The 24,577-nt window shown below is 43.1% G+C and overlaps 2 protein-coding genes across 5 annotated transcripts in view; one reads left to right on the forward strand and one right to left on the reverse strand.

Annotated features, from left to right (window-relative positions):
- Window positions 1–24,577, reverse strand: part of LOC119159444 (uncharacterized) — a 633,480-nt gene that overhangs the window by 391,198 nt on the left and 217,705 nt on the right. For all 4 annotated transcript variants that reach the window (XR_012894521.1, XM_075890909.1, XM_075890908.1 and 1 more), the window contains one exon: window positions 1,223–1,295. Coding sequence is in view for 3 of the 4 variants with exons in the window: in XM_075890909.1 (XP_075747024.1) it covers window positions 1,223–1,295 (73 nt within the window). In the remaining variant the exon portion in view is untranslated. The remainder of the gene's footprint in view (window positions 1–1,222; window positions 1,296–24,577) is intronic.
- LOC142802676 (uncharacterized) lies at window positions 3,911–23,745 on the forward strand. Its single transcript, XM_075887646.1, has 4 exons — window positions 3,911–3,989; window positions 8,295–8,817; window positions 18,968–19,177; window positions 23,191–23,745. Exons 1-4 carry the CDS (start codon window positions 3,911–3,913, stop codon window positions 23,198–23,200), a joined length of 822 nt encoding a protein of 273 aa, XP_075743761.1. The 3' UTR covers window positions 23,201–23,745.

Raw genomic sequence — 24,577 nt, forward strand, 5'->3', positions numbered from 1 at the left:
TCTTGTGCGCAAGATTTTAGGCCCTTTACACCAATCTAAGCAAACATATTGTCATTCAACACAGCACTGCACGCACATGATATTTTTTGTTGGCGCTGTAATCGTAACCGATCCTTGCGCCACTAATTATTATGCATCATCATCATCATTTTTGTTCGTACATCTGCAGAGATATCTGACACTGCACACGAGGACGTAGTTGAATAAAGATATGAAGCCACCTGTTCCTCTCCCCCCGTCGGTACAGGTAACAGATCAGTCAACAGATTACGGAAAAAAATGAACACCACACCACTATCATCAACCAGCAACACTTTTAATCTGTTGAACTCAAAAATACCACCGCTAAGTACAGCATTGTTACAGCACACAGACGCTAAGGCACCACTCGCATATGATGCGTCACAACTAAACGCTAACTTAGCTACGCATATCAAGATCGAGATGCTTCGTGAGTCATTAACACCACATCCTCGGTTGAAAGCTCAGGCATGGTTGGCACAAGAAGATGGCCATTTCATGCTGCACAAATACTCGGTCAAATAATTAGATATAACAGAAAGCCACATTCTCACAAATGATATTCCAACACCGCCTGCGCATCCACGCGAAGGCATCGCTCCTAATTTTTGAACGGTGCTTAGAGAGGTCAACGAAGTCATGACGACGAGCATGAATGAAGTATTTGTTAGTTGAGCACTGGCCACACAGAATAAGTATCTTTTATATACCACGGCTTCCGATGCCTGTTGGTATGACCTCGTGAGCTTGAATTCACGCGGAATTCACTAAAGACCTGCTGCTTGTCCTAATATATGGTGCATTGGTATGATGTCATCTGAGCTGCCAGTGTAAAAGTCGTTTTGTTTCACTCAAGGAGCAGTATGAGCACGCTGTTTCCGAATTTATCACAGGGAGTGACCTTTGAAGTAGTTATAAAGAAGAGGCAAAAATATTTAAGCATATGTTGCAAAATTAGAGTTCAAATTAAGGGCTCACAAATTTTTCCTTAAACTTATATTTACTACACCTATTGCCTTGCATAAAAAAGTCCACACTAACCCTTTGTACTTTAACTTGCATGCGCAGGACGGGCCATATACTTGTCTGTGCAGTTACAAGCGTATACTGACTAAGCATCACGTTTCAGTTTGTTGGACAAAAACCATGAAATTATTTTAAATATTCGTGACGTATGACATAAAATGAAAGGATAACTCACTCGCAAGGAAATCCGCAGCGTTTTTCGCACTCCACAAGTGCCACAGGTCGACTCAAAGGAAGCACACAGTTTTCTGCAAAATGTGACATATCGTCATAAAGCAACTCTGGTTACTCGAGCAGTTCTCTGTTCGGTTATTTTACGACATGAATATTTTGAGGATTGCATATCCTTCATCTAAAGAAATGCATCTTCACAGCCTGTGCCAAAGGTGTGCTAGATGTTTCACTCATTTGTAAAGTAAAATTTCTCACAGAACCCTGTAAAAGACAAAGAATACACTGTAAAAAGATGAGCAAGCGCCCCCCCCCCCCCCTTAAACAATTGTCCTTTGGCCTTTTTCAGGAGATCGTAAATGGGCGCTAAACAAGCGCTAATAACCCTTCTGAGACCGAACAAGCGCCCTCATTTAAATCTGGTCCGATTATTTTTCACCGAAGGTTTTCTCGGCATTTAACGGTGTACAGGTGAGTCTGCTTCTAGCACATCCGTCACCACTGTGGAGATTGACTCAGGCCGCTGTAGTTCGAAACCTCTTTTCCACGTAAATAGCGAATCTTATTAAGAAATTCATCGTGATTAAGTGTGCTGATCTCTCTACGGGCAGCTGCTAACGCTGCAAACGGACAAGCCATTCTCTGTTGTCCCTGAAAACGACAATGTAGTGGAGGTAACCTGGAGGAAGGAAGATGAGGAGGAAAGGAAGAAATGAAAGGCAGAGAGGACAACCAGACGCGTGTCTGGTTTGCTACCCTGCACTGACGAAGGGGTGAGAGCCCGCATAGGTCGGCAAATACTGTGGAGCTCCCTCAGTGTGATGAATGAATACCATTTTGCACTAATGCCTCACTCGCGCTCAGGCAAACGAGAATGTTCTTCAACCGGATTCACAGAGACGCAGATTCGGCAAATTATTTCTCACTCAGACTCGCTCAGACTCAGACTCACAGCTCAATATTAGTTTCAGTGAGTTAGAGTGATTGGACTCGTGAGGCCGTCAATCTGAAATTAGTTTTTGCGACCATGGTGTCAATGCTCTTTAACGTCGATATCTCACGTTATCCGTGCTCTTCTTGGCACCTTTGATGTAGTACCCTCGAATACGTGGTATGAGTGGTTGAAAACCAGCAACGTCATATTTAAATAAAGAGGTGTCAACCTGAGATATATTCATCAAGAACTTCTCCGGAAGAGTGGGTGAAGGACGAGCCCTATGTAAATTATGCATCTAATTATTACTACTGAATGGGCGTATATACTGTTTGGGGTATTTGTGAGTAGACGTACTAGCAAACTTGAATGTGTGTGAGGCTCTTAGTAATGCTGACGATGAGTATACAGGACCATGAGTCGGGAAACATAAGTAGAACTCTCTCATACTCCCTCAAGAACTATGTTTTGCACTTTGCACTCACTCGGACTCAAACATACCAAAATATTACTCAACCGCATTCACTCAGACACGACTTGATCTGAGCATGAATGACTCTGAATGAGCCGACTGATCAGTAAGTTCAGCGACGTGTCAAGAGACTATTAGAAGAGAGCCGCAACTTCGCTACACCACTCACAGAGAAGAGGGCATCACACTCAAGCGCTTTCGCTAACAGTCCAGATCGGCAGCCAATGGCTTTCTTCTGACTTCCGTCTATTTGAGTGAACGCAAGGATAATTGTTTGGTTTCAAGGAGCTTATTTTAAGTGGAATGTCAGAGTCGACTGTGTAAACATACTGCTTAGCCGCAGGAATTGCTTTGCGAATAAAAATTTTACCTCCTTAGCTTTTTCCTTGAGCCGCCATGCGTCTTTGTCAGCCAACTTTCAAAGCGATGCGAAGAGTGAACACAAGCAGAGCACAGACTTTTGATCTACTAAAACCGTCGTAGAAAAATTACAATTTCTGTCAAGGTTGCAAGAATGACTAGTTGGTTTTTTCACCGGCTTTCATTTAGATAGCACAAAAAATATAAAACAGGGACGCAGGAGAAGACAGACAAACAGAATGGGCGCTAGACACCAACTGGTTTTACTGTAAGAAAAGGTATGGTAACCCGTTTTCAACCGCAACATACGAGCGCCGACCACCGCGTCAATGAACACTTAGCATGGTGTCGATATGAGTGATAACTCGCGCATGTGGCTGACGAACAGCTCTGTGCACCTGTACTTCTGTGGGGTTGTTCGGAGAACAGCACAATGGGAGACCGGGAACCGTCGCTTATTCATTCGGTGATGGACGCTCGTGCGTTCAGGTTTCAGAAAATGGGTGGCTGTGTATGACCAAAACACATTAGGCAAGCGCGCACGCGCAGCGGCACACTCTAGGAAGCTCTCTCTTTTCACGCAATATCTACGTCTCCACTTTAATGCGCAAAATATGCATTCCATTTATCAGTCTACTCATAGGAGAGAGTAATTGAAGGAACACTGATTCTCAGCTAATAAGCTGATAGGAAACACTGCTATCCTTTTTCACGTTGCCTGGTCCTTTTCTTTTCGGAGAACACGCCTCAACTTCCACACGGTCCTCTCGCTAACTGGCATTAAGAAAATGCTCAATTTGTCCATTATAACATCTACCGCATGAAAACGGTATCTTGTAAGACACCTACCTCACACAGGCACAAACGAATTTATGTGCTCCCTAGTGCACGCAACGTTGCCTCATCGTCAATTCACCACAGGGCGGATGCGGGTCAACTCCTCCGGGGCGGAAAATACCACCGGCACGGCGCATCTGGAGAACACCATCATATACCAGTGCCAGGGTAAAGAAGCAATGGACATACGGCAAGGCGGCATCCTTCACACTTTGCTTGCTGGAGCACCTAGAGTGACCACGCCTTTCCTTCATCACCTCGCTAAAGGCCTGACCACACGCACGCGTTGAAGCGCATCAGTACGTGGCCTATTGACGCGGTGTCAAGCCCTCTCCCTTCACAGAGAGGGCACGATGGCGCGCCTGTGTGGCCAGGCCTGCATTTGAAGTCAAGAATTTGTAAAGTACGGGAAAAAGAGAGCTCCTTGGAGTGCACTGTCACATACGCGCACCTGTCCAGCTTTGTAGTTTGTACATTCCCTTGCAGTAAAATACATGATGTAGCACCCGTCCTGCTTATGTGCGTCCTCCTGTGTCTGGCTTTTTTAAATTTTGCCGCTAACAGAATGAGGGCCAACGACCACACTTTATTGATTTTTTTCGCTGGCCTCGTCTTCTTACGATTAATTTTACTTGCTTCTCAACCAGACGCCGCCTTCGCGATGCATTACTTGGCCAACGTGACGCGGCTGCTACTTTACGAAATCAGCACACCTCTATCATCAGTTTCACTCTGAACTCAAGGAAACGCTGTTGTGTTCTCGTAAACTTTCCATAACGACGCCTTTTAGCCGGTACTCAAAAAGACGTTGAGCATTCAAGAGCAGGCCACGATAGAGTAATCGCGACTTGTGCGAATTCGCTTCGATTCTCGGTGCATGCGTGAACCATGTTGTAAAGAAGAAAATGACAACATTGGCCTTTCCAAAGTATCATTGAATACCTATTGCAAGATTATTTTCACTACGCAAAAATTGTTTCTTTTGCGAATCAGTGAAGGGTCCGTCAGTCGGGCAGCGAATATTCGAACGCAGCTGTTCATTTTGGTCACGGTTCTGCTGATCAACATTATTAAACATACTTGACTACTTTGTAACGAGTGCCCTTTTGAGATACCCACCAGTTCTTCAATTCCTTTAACTGGACTTCAACACTGGCCAGGAAACAACAGAGCGAGTGCAGCCGGTATCGCATGCACATCCACGCCCTGTCACGCGGAACACTGCCAAGAACTTAACCCACACCCATCTTCTTTTGTTCACCCCAACACCCGTCTGGCCCAACATGCTCAGTGATGGGAGACCTCATTATCAATGATTGATTGATTGATTGATATGTGGGGCTTAACGTCTCAAAACCACCATATGATTATGAAAGACGCCGTAGTGGAGGGCTCCGGAAATTTTGACCACCTGGGGTTCTTTAACCTGCGCCCAAATCTGAGCACACGGGCCTACAATGTTTCCGCCTCCATCAGAAACGCAGCCGCCGCAGCCTGGATTTGATCCCGTGACATGCGGGTCAGCAGCCGAGTACCTTAGCCACTAGACCACCGCGACGGAGCGACCTCATTATCAAGCCCCACCCTACTGACTAAAGTTGCACTGATGAACAGAGGCCAAGAGCTGCTGGAAAAATATCGGTTCCTTATATAGGGGACCACTCCATATGGTAGCCCCCGCACGGAGTGTCTACCATACCATACGGGGTGGCAGACAGCATACGTGTGCCACCAACAAAGTTGGGCCCTAAATAAAAGTTTATTCACCATCATCTTTGAACGCCTGGCGAGATTCTACGCATCCGCCAGATGCAAAGCATTTCTAAGCGTGCCTTGGCGACTTTGAGCGTGTATATATATATATATATATATATATATATATATATATATATATATATATGAAAGTAGATGCGCTTTCACATAACAACTGTTTATTGTGCCGACATTTCGACAGGAACCCTGTCTTTTTCAAGGCATATTACTATTTACACATCTTCCGTGCCTTTTTATATCCTATTGAGACAGGAGGGGAGGGGTCGATTGAAAGAGAGAGAGAGAGAGGAAAAAAAAGAAACAGCGAAACCGGAGGACAAACATTAAATAAAATATAGAAAATCTAGGAGAAGAAGCAAGACCAACACGGCCTAATTAGAAAGGGGCAGCTTTTCAACAGAGTAGGGCAGAGGTAAATGAGGAATGTCACCATTGTCAACAATACCTTCCCCGCACCCACACTTCCCCAAGTTGGCAGGGAGCCGCCGTTTTTGTATTTCACCTTTCCGTGTAGTCCGCTGGCGGCTCGTTCCTCTTTGAAGTGTATGACAAGTTAATGGGGAGGGCTTAAGCGCTTTAAGTGCATGCTGGTGGCGTCGGGAGGAGCGAAAAAGCCGGTGAATGAGGCACCGCCATCGATATTCATTATATGCATTGGCTCCTTGTCAGTGAAGGAACAGAATGTGCGTTAAAAATTAGAGAAGAAGAAAAAAAAACCTTGGGGGGGGGAGGGGGGAGACTGTACGACATCCAAGACAGTCACCACACAGTTGCGGCTTACTGGGAAGACATGCGCGCATGCACGAAAAAGTTAACGAAACCACCTAGTTGTCAGCTCCTTGTCAGTGAAGGAACAGAATGTGCGTTTCAACTTAAAGAAGAGAAAGAAAAAGAAAAAAAGAAAAAAAGAAGGGGGGGGGGACAATACGACATCCGGGACCACTTATCCGTGCGTTCCGGCTGTGCTTGATGAGGCAAATCATTTCTATGTTGTCAGATGCATAGGCCAAAAGCTTTGTTAGCGGGTAATATTATTGTCGTAATGAAACCGGACAGATTAGAGAGAAGCGTTTGCGTCTTTTAGTTGTCGTAACGCAGACAGAGTGCCTGGGTGTTCATTTATTCCATATTTTATCGTGTTAAATTTGTAGATAAAATAAGATTCCCGTTGTTCGCGTTCTCTGATTGTTCGAAAGTTGTTTTCTAGTAGTGTAACCCTGATGTCATCAAAGCTGTGGTCTTTTAATGTGCAGTGTTTTGAAAGTGGAAGGCCTGGCAGAGATCATACATGTGCCCGATGGTTGTTGAATCTAATTCTAAACAGAGTGTCTGTCTGGCCCACGTATTGCTTGTTAGATACCCCACATTCCAGGAGGTATATGACGTTGTCTGAGTCACAGTCTAGTGCACCTCTTATCCTGTGCTTAAAATCCGAGTGGGTGCTTTTCGCCACTGTCGTTGTATGCATGTGTTTGCATACCCTGCATCTGCTTTTTCCGCAAGGGTGACACCCAATTTGAGGTTTCACACTTATCTTTGAATTTATTAAATGATCCTTTATATTTTTCGGCCTTCTGTATACAACACAAGGAGGAGAAGTGAAAATTTTGGATAGTCGCACGCTCTGTTCCAATATGTTAAAGTGTTTTCTTAGGACCTTTTTTATGTTCGGTGGGTTGCTCGTGAAAGTTAAAAGCAAGTTTTTGTTGCGGTGTTGATCGGCGTTTCTCTGGTGGTTGAGAAGAATCTGGCGGTCCAGATTTTCAGCTTTTTTGATGGCGTCATCGATGATAGCTGGCGGGTATTCTTGATTAAGGAGTACTTCGCGCATATGTGTGCTGTTTTTGTGGAAGTCCTCGGTGCGGGAGCAGATTCGTCGGAATCTGTGTGCTTGGGAATAGGGAATGCTGGTCTTGCAATGTCGCGGGTGGCAGCTTTTGAAGTGCAGGTATCGTTGCCTGTCTGTAGGTTTTCTGTATACGTTAGTTACCAACGCACCATCGTCAACTCGAATGAGTACATCAAGAAAGTTTATTTCAGTGTAAGAGTAGGTGTGTGTAAAATAAATGCTGGGGTGTACCTGGTTGAATGCCTGTATGAATTTGAGGAGCTCGTTTTCCGAATGTGTCCAAATTATGAATATATCATCTAGGTACCGTTTATAGAGTAATGGTTTGATATTACAAGATGAAAGAAAAGTCGACTCTATGTGGTACATGAATATGTTAGCGTAGTTTGGGGCCATTCTTGTACCCATTGCCGTACCGCTGATTTGAAGATAGTACTGGTTGTTAAATTCAAAGCTGTTCGAATCGAGTACAAGTCTTGTGAAGATTTCAATTACTTTTTTGCTTGGATAAGCGACAGGGTTGTGTGTGCCATACGATTCAACAAGTGCCCTTACACCATCGTCATGTGGGATATTTGTGTAGAGTGAGCTAACATCCAATGTTACGAGAAATGCACCGTCTGGAATTTTCACGTCTGCTATTTCCCGAAGAAAGTGGTTTGTGTCACGCAAGAAGGACTCATGTGTGGGTGGTATGTCTTTGATTAAAGAATCAATATAACTGGAAATGGGTTCCGTTAACGTTCCCGTGCCTGATATAATGGGTCTGCCAGGGTTATTCTCTTTATGAATCTTCGGCAGCATGTAAAAACGACCAGGCGCCGAATGTACCGTAATAAGTACCTTTTAAGCCTGGAACATCTACAACCTGCTCCTCGACCTATGGCGGCCATACATCAACAGCTGGCTGGAACACGCACCACAACCAGAGGCGGGGGCGTACGAGCTTCGGGAGACGCCATCCTATTCCCAAGCACTGCGGCGTGACTCTTCCGATGCCACCTGTCGAGGCGGCAAAGAGAAGAATATGAACCCAGCTGCCCCAGAAACAGTTGCTGCCCGTTCTCCAGGCCAGCATACCCCGTCGAGACCCCCCTCACCGAGTGCACAACTGCCATCACGCTTGCCACGGCTGTCGTCGACGCCTACAACACACACCCCGGAAACGGTGACGAAGGGTAATCCGGGCCAACAACAACGGCCAGCTGTACCAAAATCAACAGCAACGAGCGGCCAGAGTAAACCACCCGCAAGGAAAAATCAGCAGCCAACATCATCAACGAACAAGCAGCAACCACCAGCAGCCAACAGCAGGCGTCTACAGGCCAGCTCGTCACGGGAGGCACAACGGGATGGAGCTCCAACCCAAACCAGGTACGACCTCCGGGCACCTTGCGGCCCTATTCGCCGCGTCTGTGCAAAGTGACATACTGGCTGTGCGAGTGGGCAAACTCCGTCCGTTTCAGATGAACTAGGCCATAGAACGGGTCCAAATTTTCTTAAACGTAGAAAAGTGGTTGATAAAAAAATACGGCACGAACTTCACGTGCAAAGCCTCGAGCAATATGTACTGGCGGGTACGGCTCCGAAGGGGCTGCGCTTGTCGCTAACTCCATCGATGCATAACTTTGCCGATGGGGAAATGAAACGGTGGAACGAAATTCTCGATAACGCCACACAGGAGCTAATAAAGGTCACGATCGAACACTGTAGAAAGACTCTAAACGCACTGACAGACGAGGAGCGGTATTTAAGAAATAACTTTTCTCTTTCGGAGTGGGAAACTAAAGAACTAGACGTATTTGAGCACAAAAAAACGGAGAAAATTGAAAAACTTAAGACGAAGAAATTTGCGCGGGACAATGTGTCACAAGCTATACCCACTGCTGCTTACAGAAAAAATACCAAATCATGTCACGTTCAAAAAAATTTGCCACCACACCCCAAAGAGCCAAACGTTAATAACCTTTCTGACAAAGAACTTAGCAAAGAAGAATTGAGTATACTCTCACGCGGACTTACATTCTGCCCTGGCAACGGAAGGTATGATGAATTCACGCTCCTAAAAGACCTAGACAACTTCGCACGAAATTTACGATTGGAGGAATATTTCTGTGATAAACCCGAAAAAGATAACGCACTTTTTCGTGGGGTAATCGGACGGCAATGGACCCCAGACGCCAACAGAGATCGACATCTGGATCTCTATATAGACGCGGTTCAAAAGGTGTTATACATGCGTACAAAGTGCACAAACCAAGCATGAATAACATATCAAAAAGAGAAAAAGAGGCACTACTCACGTTGAGCAACTGCGAAGAACTCGTCATCAAACCAGCAGACAAAGGAGGCGCGATTGTTGTTCTGAATAGATCGGACTACATTGAGGAAGGCAAGCAACAACTAAATAACAAACAATTCTACAAACACTTCGACTTTGACCCTACCACGGAGCACAAAAAAATCATTGTAACAACCCTAGAGAATCTCACACGTGAAGGCGCCATTATTTCAAAGCTTAAAAGGCACTTATTACGGTACATTCGGCACCTGGTCGTTTTTACATGCTGCCGAAGATTCATAAAGAGAAGAACCCTGGCAGACCCATTATATCAGGCACGGGAACGTTAACGGAACCCATTTCCAGTTATATTGATTCTTTAATCAAAGACATACCACCCACACATGAGTCCTTCTTGCGTGACACAAACCACTTTCTTCGGGAAATAGCAGACGTGAAAATTCCAGACGGTGCATTTCTCGTAACATTGGATGTTAGCTCACTCTACACAAATATCCCACATGACGATGGTGTAAGGGCACTTGTTGAATCGTATGGCACACACAACCCTGTCGCTTATCCAAGCAAAAAAGTAATTGAAATCTTCACAAGACTTGTACTCGATTTGAACAGCTTTGAATTTAACAACCAGTACTATCTTCAAATCAGCGGTACGGCAATGGGTACAAGAATGGCCCCAAACTACGCTAACATATTCATGCACCACATAGAGTCGACTTTTCTTTCATCTTGTAATATCAAACCATTACTCTATAAATGGTACCTAGATGATATATTCATAATTTGGACACATTCGGAAAACGAGCTCCTCAAATTCATACAGGCATTCAACCAGGTACACCCCAGCATTTATTTTACACACACCTACTCTAATACTGAAATAAACTTTCTTGATGTACTCAATCGAGTTGACGATGGTGCGTTGGTAACTAACGTATACAGAAAACCTACAGACAGGCAACGATACCTGCACTTCAAAAGCTGCCACCCGCGACATTGCAAGACCAGCATTCTCTATTCCCAAGCACACAGATTTCGACGAATCTGCTCCCGCACCGAGGACTTCCACAAAAACAGCACACATATGCGCGAAGTACTCCTTAATCAAGAATACCCACCAGCTATCATCGATGACGCCATCAAAAAAGCTGAAAATCTGGACCGCCAGATTCTTCTCAACCACCAGAAAAACGCCGATCAACACCGCAACAAAAACTTGCTATTAACTTTCACGAGCAACCCACCGAACATAAACAAGGTCCTAAGAAAACACTCTAACATATTGGAACAGAGCGTGCGACTATCCAAAATTTTCACTTCTCCTCCTTGTGTTGTATACAGAAGGCCGAAAAATATAAAGGATCATTTAATAAATTCAAAGATAGGTGTGAAACCTCAAATTGGGTGTCACCCTTGCGGAAAAAGCAGATGCAGGGTATGCAAGCACATGCAGACAACGACAGTGGCGAAAAGCACCCACTCGGATTTTAAGCACAGGATAAGAGGTGCACTAGACTGTGACTCAGACAACGTCATATACCTCCTGGAATGTGGCGTACGTAACAAGCAATACGTGGGCCAGACAGACACTCCGTTTAGAATTAGATTCAACAACCATCGGGCACATGTACGATCTCTGCCAGGCCTTCCACTTTCAAAACACTGCACATTAAAAGACCACAGCTTTGATGACATCAGGGTTACACTACTAGAAAACAACTTTCGAACAATCAGAGAACGGGAACAACGGGAATCTTAGTTTATCTACAAATTTAACACGATAAAATACGGAATAAATGAACACCCAGGCACTCTGTCTGCGTTACGACAACTAAAAGACGCAAACGCTTCTCTCTAATCAGTCCGGTTTCATTACGACAATAATATTACCCGCTAACAAAGCTTTTGGCCTATGCATCTGACAACATAGAAATGGTTTGCCTCATCAAGCGGAACGCACAGATAAGTGGTCCCGGATGTCGTATTGTCCCCCCCCCTTCTTTTTTTTCTTTTTTTTTCTTTTTCTTTCTCTTCTTTAAGTTGAAACGCACATTCTGTTCCTTCACTGACAAGGAGCTGACAACTAGGTGGTTTCGTTAACTTTTTCGTGCATGCGCGCATGTCTTCCCAGTAAGCCGCAACTGTGTGGTGACTGTCTCGGATGTCGTACAGTCTCCCCCCTCCCCCCCCCCCCCATGGTTTTTTTTCTTCTTCTCTAATTTTCAACGCACATTCTGTTCCTTCACTGACAAGGAGCCAATGCATATAATGAATATCGATGGCGGTGCCTCATTCACCGGCTTTTTCGCTCCTCCCGACGCCACCAGCATGCACTTAAAGCGCTTAAGCCCTCCCCATTAACTTGTCATACACTTCAAAGAGGAACGAGCCGCCAGCGGACTACACGGAAAGGTGAAATACAAAAACGGCGGCTCCCTGCCCACTTGGGGAAGTGTGGGTGCGGGGGAGGTATTGTTGACAATGATGACATTCCTCATTTACCTCTGCCCTACTCTGTTGAAAAGCTGCCCCTTTCTAATTAGGCCGTGTCGGTCTTGCTTCTTCTCCTAGATTTTCTATATTTTATTTATTGTTTGTCCTCCGGTTTCGCTGTTTATTTTTTTTCCTCTCTCTCTCAATTGACCCCTCCCCTCCGGTCTCAATAGGATATAAAAAGGCACGGAAAATGTATAAATAGTATTATGCCTTGAAAAAGACAGGGTTCCTGTCGTAACGTCCGCACAATAAACAGTTGTTATGTGAAAGCGCATCTACTTTCATATTTATAACCTTGCGGCAACCGAAGTTATTCTTCTGCATATAAGCCTATATATATATATATATATATATATATATATATATATATATATATATATATATATATATATTATGAAGTCTTGGTAGTCTTGACTGCGACAGCGTTTATTTGAGGAAAGACCTCGGAAAACGAACGGGCAGAGCCAGCACACAGACGATGACGATGATGATGACCCAGAGTGGCAATGAGGGCAAAGAGACAAGCGGATGATGGTGATTGTGATTATGCAGGGATGAGGACGATGTAAGTTACAAATGCCCACAATATATATATATATATATATATATATATATATATATATATATATATATATATATATATATATATATATATATATATAAATTTAGTCACTTGCGACTTTTAGCTCTTCTGGCTGTCTCATTAATGGTATCAATATCAAAATTGGTATGACATAACATGACTGTATGGCGAGCACAATTGATTAGTCAAAAGATGAAAATTATGACATTATGTCATGATTGTCATTATTAACATTTCTAGGTCTTGATTCGCTTGCGGTGGTTTCGTTCACATGACATTTTGCAAAAATGGTATAGTATGACAACTGCATAGCAAACACAAGTGACAGAGCCTAACGTAGAAATTATGACCTGCAAGTCATGGTTTTTCTTGTTATGACTAGTCATGACCACACGCCACACTGATGGTGCGCTCGCGGTCGTTTCGCTAGCTTAATATATACCAAATTTGGTAATACGGGACGCGAATGCATCAAGAAGGTCGTGAATGTATGACGAAGACTGGTGCAAACGTGATAGTCATGAGATACGTGTCATGTAAAACGCGACAACATCCTATGCTCATAGCGCGCTCGCAGCTGTTTCGCCAGCTTCACATATACCAAATTTGGTATCACGCGACGTGAATAGATGACAAAGGTACATGACGCCTCTAAACATAATAATCCAGATATGCGTGTCGTGTGAAACATCACTACTCGCTACGCTCATAGCGTGCTCGCGGTCGTTTCGCTAGCTCCGCATATACCAAGTTTGGTGTCAGGTAGATTGTCCGAGTGCAGGACAATGACGAAGTGTTTCTCTGCTGAACGCTGCTCATTTTTTGGGTGTTATATTAGTGGATTTACGCACTTTCGGAGACTCATCACTCTCCTGCGAGCAGCGATGAATCCAGACCCCACAGTACGCAGACTGGACTTGGCGTCGCCTTCGACGTCAACCTCATGGCAGCGCAACAGCCGAGAAGACGACAGTACCAGTGACAGCACTGACCTGTACACGGTGAGTAGGGAAGGCAGTGACGATGATTTCATCCGTGCAGCGAAGCGTAAAGCTAAATGGAGAATGGCTGGCGCGTCTTCACTAGCTAGGACCTCTACCTTGAAGGCTGCGTGCAGTTCAAAACGCCGTACCATACTTTTTGTTCCTGTTGATTATTCAATCAGCCTGAAGAATATAAACAGGCAAGTCATATCGGTGCGTCTCAAAGCTACAAAGCCTATTGAGATAGAGGATATTGGAGTCAACCCGTGGAAGAAAATATAAGCCATAAACATCGAGCCCCCGGCTGTGCTGCATACCTCGCCAACTTCCAAGGAGCTTGGAGGCATCAACCTCAGGGCTTAAATTCTGCGGGATAGTGACACAACGACGGGCGTCATTTATGACGTTAATGTTTCCTACCAATCGAAAACATTCGTGTGCTGATAAAGCGAGCTACTGAGGCAACGAATATATTGCAAGTATGCCGGCTTGGTAAATCCCGTTGCATTAAAGTGACCTTCAGAGGTGATTACATGAAATCAAATATAAAGGTTGGTCACTTTCGTCACGTTGTCCGACCATACATTGCAAGACCCCTACAGTGCCACAACCGTCTAAAACTGGGCCATGTTAGAGCTGTGTGTAACAACAAGCAAGCATGCCCACGTTGTGCCAGACCTCGCAGAGAAGAGGCTTGCCAAGTAACTCCCCTAAAATGAAGAAGCTGCAGTGGTAACCATGAGACCACATCCAAAGACTGCCCACTACTCTATAAGGAGAGCAGCATTCTGAGACAAATGGTGAAACACGGATTCTCACGAACGGAAGCGGTAACGGTTGTTCAACGACGGTGTTCTCGTCAACGACAGTGCTCGAAGAAAAGAAAAGCAGTCCTGTGCCGAATGTGCTTTCGCTTGCACCGCCACCACCCCCATCACCGCCGCCACGACCACAGCAACTTCCCCTGCCGCCGCCACCACGTGAGGTATGTCCAAAGGGGCCAAAAGACACTGTGGCGCAGAAAAAAGCACATCTGACTCTGACTGGCCTGCTTTACCTCCGGTACACGTGCCTACGGAACCACAGCATCGAGAGTCAACAATGGCTACGCCTCTAGTAGGCAGTCTATCCACCCAAGAGGTACAAGTTTTTTGCTGTATGGAGGTTGTTCATGAGTGTTACCCACACTTCCTGGCTAGTCTACAGATCCCTGCCGCTAAATGCTTGCTGCAAGTTTTGGACACAATCGAACCATTTCTTGCCGGCCTTCAGTAACAAGATGGCACACTATAGACCACATCAGCCTTTTCGAGAAAAAATCAAGCGTGCTTTATTGATTCAGTGGAACGCCAGGGGTCTACAGTCAAGTTGCCTGAGTTTAGACAGTTCACTTTTGAGATTAGGTTGTCTATCATCGTCATTTGTGAACCGCATTTTTCAAAATTACCTCATTTTTTGGGCTATGAATAATTCATTTCTTTATCGTGCATTGGGCGAAGTCACGTTGCTGTGTACGTGCGTAAAAAACTCACTTATGTTCGCCAAAGAGTAGAGTCTCACATTGATAATGACTATGTGTGTATATATGTTCAAAAAAAGAAGTCGTTTACTCTGATAGGCGCACATATGGCGCCGTCACATCGACTTGATCAACAGACAGTAATTGATATATTTGCAATGACTCCAGCACCTTGGATATTGATGGATGACTTCAATGCACATCAGCCACTGTGGGGAAGCATCAGGACAAGTGTAAAAGGCACGAACTTAGTTGATCTTGCATCAGATCACGTGCTTCAGGTGCTCAACGATGGCAGCCCTACTTATCTCCGAGGAGTAAATTATAGCAGTTGCCTGGAGTTGACAATAATGTCACATAATATGGTCACAAAAGTCTAATGGTTCACAGATATTGAAACCCAAAGCAGTGACCATATGCCCACGTACGTCACGGTCAGAGATCTGGACGATTCTCGTTCCCCAGGACACTCAAGACTTATTGACTAGAAAAAGTATGAGATATATGTGGATGGTAAGTGTATGCAGGAACCGCAAGAATCCATTGAGAAGTTACGAAGCTGTTGCTGCTTGTCTAAGTAGCTCTGTCTGCATTTATTGTTATTTTTTATTATATTACGGCTCAGCACTGCTCAAGACGTCGGAATACTCGAAAAGGTACCTGCCCTATTGGCGACCGACGGGTGCTGCGCAGCCCGCCATGTCTAAACGTGCTAGAAGAACTGAAACAAGAATCACTGAGAGCGCCACCTTGACCTCCCAAGGTGTGACACCAGGTCAGAAGCATCAGCTGGTTTGTGCAAGCATACCTGACGGCAAGCGACAACACAGCGCTGAATCAGAGGACAAATCAACTGTCATCGGGGACCACAACGTGGCAAACCTCACAGATCTAGACATGGACGAGGGTGGTTTCCGTCTTGTGCGACTTCGCAAAGACAGGACGGTAGGCATTCCTGTGTTAATATCTCCAACATCCGTAGGAGCTAACTTGAGGCAAGCGAAACCTATTGACTTATACTCTGGAATTGAAGCGATTCTCGGTGGAGTCCCAGTTAAGAGCCATTTCACAGCACAGGGAGCCCTGCTCTTAGTCGGAGAGTCAGTATCCCCACTTGTTGCCATCATGTCTAGTGTGGGACACTTTTTCTCTTCTATTGGCTTCACGTAGCATGTGATCTTATTATAAGCTGGCAGCCTGACTGACGCTCCTGCGTTTAATGCACATATAAACCCTATAAAGTGAACGGGGTGATAACCATCGTGGTAGCGTATTTGGCAGAGCACCAGCAGCAGTATTCAAAGGTCCCAGATTCAGTCTTGTGCAAGGCAAGTTACCTTTTCTTCCACGTTATTTTTTTTTACAATTACTTCTAATAGAATACCTTGTACTTTTTATGGCAGCATGTGTCAGTCATCTTTAATATTGTTTTTAACAAAGAGAAATGAGCCCTTAAACGTACACTTCGTTCTTTGATTCGTAGTGGAGAACTCGTTCTGGCAGGCTTAGTGTGGTGAAGTTGTATACAAGGGATAATTGTTCAGCTGATAGCTCATCAAAATATCGCGTGCTGCTTGACGCCAGCAGGCAAAAAAATATAGGTGTCCAACACTCCACATAATAGTAACAGGCAGCGCTGACTGACTCTCCCACAATTAAATGCACATATCTACCATACAAAGTAGAACGGAGATAGCCGCCATGGTAGCTCAGTTGGTAGAGCATCGAATGCGTTATTCGAAGGTCGCAGGTTCAGTCTCTGTCCAGGGCAGGTTATATTTTTTCTTCTACTTTTCTTTCTTCACAATTACATTAAAAATACTTCCGAAAATATTGTCTACACTTTCCTTAACAGTACTGTCTGCTAGTTCTCATTATTATTGTGCCTAACAAAAAAACAGCCTCTAAACGTACACTTCTATTCTTCTTGCCGACTTTCTGGTGTTTCCTACAAAACGTACCTTATAGTCGGTGAGGCTAACAGAATGTGCCAGTGTCAGAGTTGGCTCTTGTAGTGAATACAAGTAAGACATGTTGTGAAGAAGAATAAATCATTCTGCTACTTGTCTAAGGAGTGGCTACAGGACATGGTGCTGGATGTACTTTGTTATCTTTGAATCGAGCTACCTGGAATTCTATTTGTATACATTACATGGGCTAGAGATGACGGTATCACAGACTTTAGTTCCACAAAGTACATACAGCGAGTAATGTTATAAATATGAAAGTGCACAAGAATGAGGTGAAAACGGCACCCTCAACGAGGACGGACAGGGAACACAGGGTGCAGGCATTATTCCTTCTGCCCGTCCTTGTGAAGTGCGAGCTGTTTTTACCTCGTTATGATCAACTAACTAGATCGAGATGAGTTGTTCTTGTGCATAAAGATTCTGAACAGGAAACTAGGTTTGGTCCAAACTGTGTGTGTCTTTCAGCATATATAGTGCCCGGTTCAAGAGTTTAGGCCGAACAGATTATACAAAACAGGACACACGTTTAGCATATTAACAAGGCCTAAAGCATAAAGCAGTTGAACTGACAAAATATTGATTTTTATAGTTCCTTTTTTGTGACATGGAAAGCTTACTGCTCAAACTGTCTAATCATTTAGTGAAAGAAAATAATTTTAGGGCTGGTTTCTCTTTGTTTGACATTACTTTCATGAGTACATTGAATGGTAATGCAGAAAGTGCTAGATACATTTCAAGAATTTTTGGATCTCTGACTGCTATGAAGTATCACACAGCACGGGCTGCACACAGTGGGAGGTGAACATGACAGCTTTATATGTTTGTGCACTGCAGTTCGCTGTGAAAGCATGCATTTCAAATGCACGGGCCATGCACGTATTTCCTAGAGTTTACCACGATGGTAGCGCTGCTCTTTGAGGGTTGACTCTCTGTGTAAGCAGCACTGAATAATGTTGGCACATGTAATATGCATATATACTGTATCTTTGACCACTAATCTTTTTGCACGTTAAAGCATCGGACTATTTGCTGTAAACAGACAGGCTGCATGACATACTGATTTCTAGGAAATTTAAATGCAATTTAAAACGGAGATGCTACTCAAGTTGCAAAAAGAATGCAGTCCAATTCATGGATTTTTATTTCCACCTTAATCACACATTCTGGCCACTTCTTTAAAGACGAAATCCTAATCAAAATTTTTAGCTTAACGGGTTGGTACTGATGTTAAATTTTCTGCGTTGCTCATGAGTAAAACGACAGACTTGTGTGCTTCAAGAGAAAATACCTTGTGGGCTTTTTCTATTGGCGCCCTACCTTTGAGTACTGCTTGAAATTGATCAAATAATCTTTGCATATTCTTTAGTATAGTTTGAAGATAAGTGTCAGCTTAAGCTATGCCTTGAAAGCTGCCCACAGCGTCCAGCTAATATTGTTTTCGTGTGCAACTGTAAATGTGGTTGTGCTGAATGATCTTTTTTATATACAGTACATAACAAACTTGCTTCTTTGAAGTCAAGTGCATATTCGGATCGATTGTAAATGTTTTCATATATGAGGCCTTGAGTTTTCGAAGGAATTCCCCCTTGTGTCACGAGAAAATGCGTGTTCTGCAAAAACTTTTATACCATTATATACAAGTCTAAAGGCCTCGTCTACAACTTTGTGCAGGTTGATCTTAAGCAGAAAACCAGTAGCGGCAGCAGCCTCCAGAAAAGAGCAAGCACCCCTCAAGCTTCCCAAGCTAACTTTAACACGAACAGGAAAGTCACTGTGTGGCATCGAAAACCATTGCAAGGAGTGCCTTATCAGCACACTGTGCTGCTCTTTCATCACGGAAGACGAAGGTGACCACTCCAGAGGAACTTCATGCTGTGCACTGTGAGTGCTTCAGTGTTTTTTTTTTTTTGTCCAGCCACCAGTCACTAAATCATGTGTCAGATTCAGCCAGAATGGCGTGAGGGAGTTGGGCAGACATGTGTGGACGTTTGTCTAGCCAATTAGTGCCAATTTTCACACTGTTCCTGTTGGGGTTACTGCCGCAAATGACAGAAGCTTCGTACCCTCTGTAAATATACAGATGTGTCAAGAAAGATTAGCTGCATTAGTTCTTTCTATAACTAATAGCTGCCAACATTTTTTAGTGTACAGGAGCTTTGTTCCTCACCTATGGGTGTTGAGCCTACACAGAAAAAATGCTACAAGTCTACTTATGGAAGGCCCCAAGGCCCTACATGTAGGTTTTCGCTTGTTATCATAAGCACCTCGTTTGGGTGAACATGACCATTTTAAACATGTACAGAAAAAAAGAAAATTGGTTCCAAATCTGCATGTTACACCGCAAATGTAGTCGATAGACGATAGTCTTGCGTCAATGTTCGTCTGAAAAAAACTCTAAGGCAGAAGAGTGCAGCCTTCGCTTCCTTTCGAGTTAGGTTGCGATGATCCAAAGTGTTCTCATGTCGGAGGTTGGGGGCAAGGGAAGCCAAATAAAAAGGTGAAAGAAGGAAAGAAAACATAACAAAGAAAATGTGATGCAAAGTGAAAGCAGTGCGCTACACCGCTCCTTTCCTTTGTTGGTGTTTGTAGCGGCCACTGCTTTGTAACACACCACTCCTACTTTGCATCCCTGCTTTTCTTTCTATGTTTCTCCTTTTCTTGTTTTCACCTTTTGACATTTGCATTGTTCCATATAGTGCAAGAATCAATGACACATGGTTTTGCTATAGCAAAGATGCCTATGTGGTGTTGCATTGAACAGAGCACTGAACTTCATTCAGTTTAATTACAGGCTGATCATTGCAATACGTGCTTCCTGTCTATCACCACACATCATCAAATGAAAAGTTTGCGCTTGGCTTTTAGTATGCTGGTACATAGCTTGTGTCTTGGGCTACTCAGAATTTACGGTGGTTTGCTGCTGTTTATGGTAATTTATTTATCCAACATGAAAATATCTTTCCTTGCGAACTTTGTCCGACCTGCCTTTTTTTTTGCTATGCAGACATTGTATGTAAGAATGGCAGTAATGAAAGGGTGATAGTTTTAACTTTGGAAGAATGAATAATGGCAGTGGGGCAATTCCACACCAAACATCCCAGCCATTTTGCCAACAATCCTAAATTATTTGAAAAATATACCGCGCTCATTTACTGTATTTAGAACCGTAAATTACTTAAAAATATCAGACGGAACAACATTTTTGGCCACTTGGGTGCCTTCTGAACTTCCCAAGATGTGGTTTGGGTGTTGTTTATGAAACAGAAGTATTTTTAAATTACCAGCTCCTAATACTTTCTTTAACAAGTTTGGTCTAGATAATAAGTAAAGGCGCATGTGTCTAGTGCTTGAAATTCAGTAACATTAGTGCAATTTTTCCGCCACTGCGAAAGCAAAAATAAATAATTCCCTTTATGTGGCAAGTCATGTCCGTGCAGCTTTTGTTTTTCGAAAGAAAATAATTTTTGTAATTGACCATTCATGGCTGTTTTCCAAGTTAGTGTATGACGGTTTCTGTCCAAACGTTTCTCATGGTCATCAATGGGAATTTCAAAAATTATTCATCTATTTGAAACCGAAATTGTAATCATAGAGCTTGCCATATCACAAGAAATGTTTATTCGCTTTCGACTTACGTATAAAAGTAGGTTTCAATTGGCCCACCACATGGTGCGAATTGCATCACAGTGTGGACAGAAGTGTCAATATAGTGAAATTCGTGATTTTTTTCTGGTAAACTTTACCTATTTGAGAACCCAAGAATATTTTTTCGCAAAATATACGTTCTTTGGGCTAAGCTTTCATTGCTCAGATATTCATACAAAGTGCATTCTTGCCTTAGAAAAAAATGCAAACATCAAACGTTTTGGCTCAATTTTCGGAAGCCTATCTGGCAGAAAAATTGCACTAATATTACTCGGCCTAAATTACCTTACACGAGAACATTTATTTGATACGTGAACCAAATTTGATATGGCAGAAAAGCGGTACTTTTAAATTTTTTCACAAACAACACCCAGACAACATTCTCCGAAGCTCAGAAACCACCGTTGTGACCAAAAAGTTTTTTCTCTGAAATATTCTAGCAATTCACTGTTTCCATGGAGTAAATTCGCACTATTTTTATTAAAAGAATAGTTGTGAAGGTCGCCAGCCAAATAGGTTTCGATGTTTAATCTGGAATGGCCCAGTGGGGAAAACGACAAATGCCTGTACGCACTTCAATTTCTGGGCAATTTCGATAGCATTTCATTGTTAGCAGCACTTAAATGAAACCCTTGTCTCTAACCTTAGGCATAGAAACAAACCAGGAGCAATCAGTGGTCTTGAAATTAGTACAGTTTTGCTGTTTCAAGGCTTGTGCAGCCTAGTTTAGTTCGAGCTTCACCAATTCTTCAATGGAGATTCGACCAACAGGTTTTGGCACCACAGTGAAATTTCAGCTATATTACTCCAGTTACCTCGAGAAAAGGCGGCAAGTAGAGTCACTAATACCATTACAAAGACATTGTAGATAATAACAGAGTGCTGCTTCTTTTTCTTTCTTTTAACTTTTGTGGTTCTTTGCTTGAATGTTGCGCTTTTTATGGTATAGTTCATTAGTTGAGTGATCGTAGGCCTTAAAAACTAACACTAGCCTTGTTGATCCCGATTAGTTAAAATCATGGTAGCCTTTGTACAAACTGTGACTTCAAACTTGATTGTTCTCTTGGAGATTTTATCCTGCATTCTAAACTCTTAGTCAATTTTGCTATGAAAAAAGGTGATGTCATGATGTGTCACTTTTTATAGATTAATTCAGTTTTACTGCATCTTTTAAACTCTTACTAGAGTAGTTATTTTAAATATCGGTATTTCAAATTTTATGAGCACGCTTTATGTACTAAGGTGTAAGCAGTTACAGATAGCACATACACTTGATCAACTCTTCTGTTGGCGGTTCATTTTTGTTCCTCTTGCTACTTTAGTTCTTTGTGGTAGTCTATAGTAGTCTGCCTTGCACAAATTTATAATGGCAGCGGCAGCGTCCTGCTTGCTTTCAAGGAGATTTTTCGCCTTCATATATTGCGAGTCTCACGTCACAACATGGTTCAAGGTGGCGATTTTGCACACAAACTGTAATGATAGGCAGCAAATGCACGTGTACGCACTATTTATTGTGCACTGTAATTTTTTATGAGAGTGAATACGCGAATGCATGGCCTGTGCCCTGCGGCGTCTGCTTGTAGCGTGTTCAAGCGAGATCGATAGCAACCACAGCCTGTATTTCAGTCATCTAGTGGCGAGCAAAACAACCGGCCATTGGTAATATAGAACCACCGGCAAGATAGCAACCACCTCCCCTTCAAAAGAATTACGTGAGAGGTCGGGAATAATCACCTTTACGGTGGCAGGGCTGAAATCTTGCTTCAAGTTCAATTTCACCAATGATTGGTTGTTTTGTTTACCACTAGATGACGGGAATAGAGGCTGTGGTTGCTATCGCTCCCACTTAATCGTGCTTCAAGCAGCCACCAAAGTGCTCGGGCCATGCATTCCCTTCTTTCTTTTCATAAAATTTGACATTGTACATTGAAGGCTTTTACTGGCAGTTCCTAAAATTTTAGTGTGGGAAGCATTTATTTCACGATTTTAGTATAACATTTAACTGGATTTACTGTACTATTGAAAGTCGTAAGAACAATTTAGTTATTTTGTATGCAAAAAGCATGCTGTTTTCTTGCATGTAGCAAAGCTCATTTGTGAACTTCTTATAAGTTAACATTTGCATAACATAAGGAATTATGTGTATTTTCTTTTCAGCTTCATTTTGTGTGCTATATTACTTATGTATGAGAACTAAGGTGCTTGCATGTGTGTCTGACATCATTTGTGCCAATCATTTACAATTTCAGGTGTCTCTGAAATACACATCAAGGTGCATGGCAGTGACCTGCTGTATCCACAGTGGTGCCAGAGCCTCAAACAGCATTTGGCCAATCTCCACAAGGCGTTAAAGAGATAAACACAGCACCACACTTTCACAATGCTATGAATATTGTTTAAGTATAAAGTATCCGTTGTAAAATTGGTGTTGTTCCATTATGTTTTGTGCCCCCAATCTGTGGCTGATGTACAACTCATGAAATTTCAGTGAAGCGTCACCTCATTTGCATATCATTTACACAGAGATTTGGCTATTCACAGTTGGCGCGTAAAGACAAATAAAAAATATATTCAATGTAGCAGGGCTGCTTTTCATGTACTTATCAATGCTTTTGTAATGCAATTATTAACTTTTTAAGTTTTTTTCTGTATAGTGCATAAAACACTGCGTTCTTTGTTTACAATGTAACCATGACTAGGTTGCCAAGCATGTTAATTGAGTAGCTTCTTAAGATATTTTCTCTAAAAGCTTATTTTGTTCATACAACCCCACTTTTGGAAAGATAAAACATTTCATTCTCTCATCATGCATCTTTAAGAGATATCTAGACGACTTATACACAGTATCGCATGTACACTACATGTGGACGTCCATACAATCTACACATTTTATTGCTTTCTATCACATTCAGACAAAATTTCATTTCCGCGTAATTAATACGGTTTTCCTTATGTGTGGACCTTTCTGCATCATACGCCTTTCCTTATATGCGGACCTGTTCGCATCAGTCGACTTTCTTTATATGTGGAGTACCGCCTGGTCTTTCTGCATATACGGCTTCCGTATTCCTATAATTCCGTATGTAGGGCATCTATACATACGGAACGCTTCAGTAGAGAGGACTGTTAAAAAAAGCATCTTTGTGCTCAACGTTTACAGTCCTCCATCAGATAAGCAAAGAGACTTCAACACACTGCTTACCTCCGGGGTAAAAATGGCGGGTGACAATCCACCTACAGTAGCAGGCGATTTTACTGCCAGGAGCACCGAGTGAAGATAGTTAAAAGCGAAGGCAAAGGCACCAAGTTAGCACAAAGCGCAAATGCACTGGACCTGCATTATAAACCACCTTGCCCTCTCTTCAAGAGAAGGTAGTTCGGTACAGCGGGACACAATGTATGACTTAACATACACCAAGAATGTCAGAGCTGCGTGGGATAACCTCGCCGAGCACCTAGGTAGCGACCACTGCATCTTGGAAATTACCATTGAGAACGAGGTCAAAGTGCCAAGGAAATTGAAAATCACCGACTGGGACCAGTTTCGTAAAATAAGAGACCAGGAGGTTAGTACATAACTATCATATGAGGCCCTTTTAAGTGAATGAAAAATTGCAGCAAATGAGGCCACCAAAG

The sequence above is a fragment of the Rhipicephalus microplus genome, chromosome 3 (genome assembly GCF_043290135.1).
Source record: "Rhipicephalus microplus isolate Deutch F79 chromosome 3, USDA_Rmic, whole genome shotgun sequence".
Lineage (NCBI taxonomy): Eukaryota > Metazoa > Arthropoda > Arachnida > Ixodida > Ixodidae > Rhipicephalus > Rhipicephalus microplus.

Coding starts and splice junctions, on each gene's coding strand:
- LOC142802676 (XM_075887646.1), top strand. CDS start 3,911: ATGCGGGTCAACTCCTCCGGGGCGGAAAATACCACCGGCACGGCGCAT. Junction 3,990..8,294: donor CATCATATACCAGTGCCAGG/GTAAAGAAGCAA, acceptor GTACCTTTTAAG/CCTGGAACATCTACAACCTG. Junction 8,818..18,967: donor GGAGCTCCAACCCAAACCAG/GTACGACCTCCG, acceptor AACTTTGTGCAG/GTTGATCTTAAGCAGAAAAC.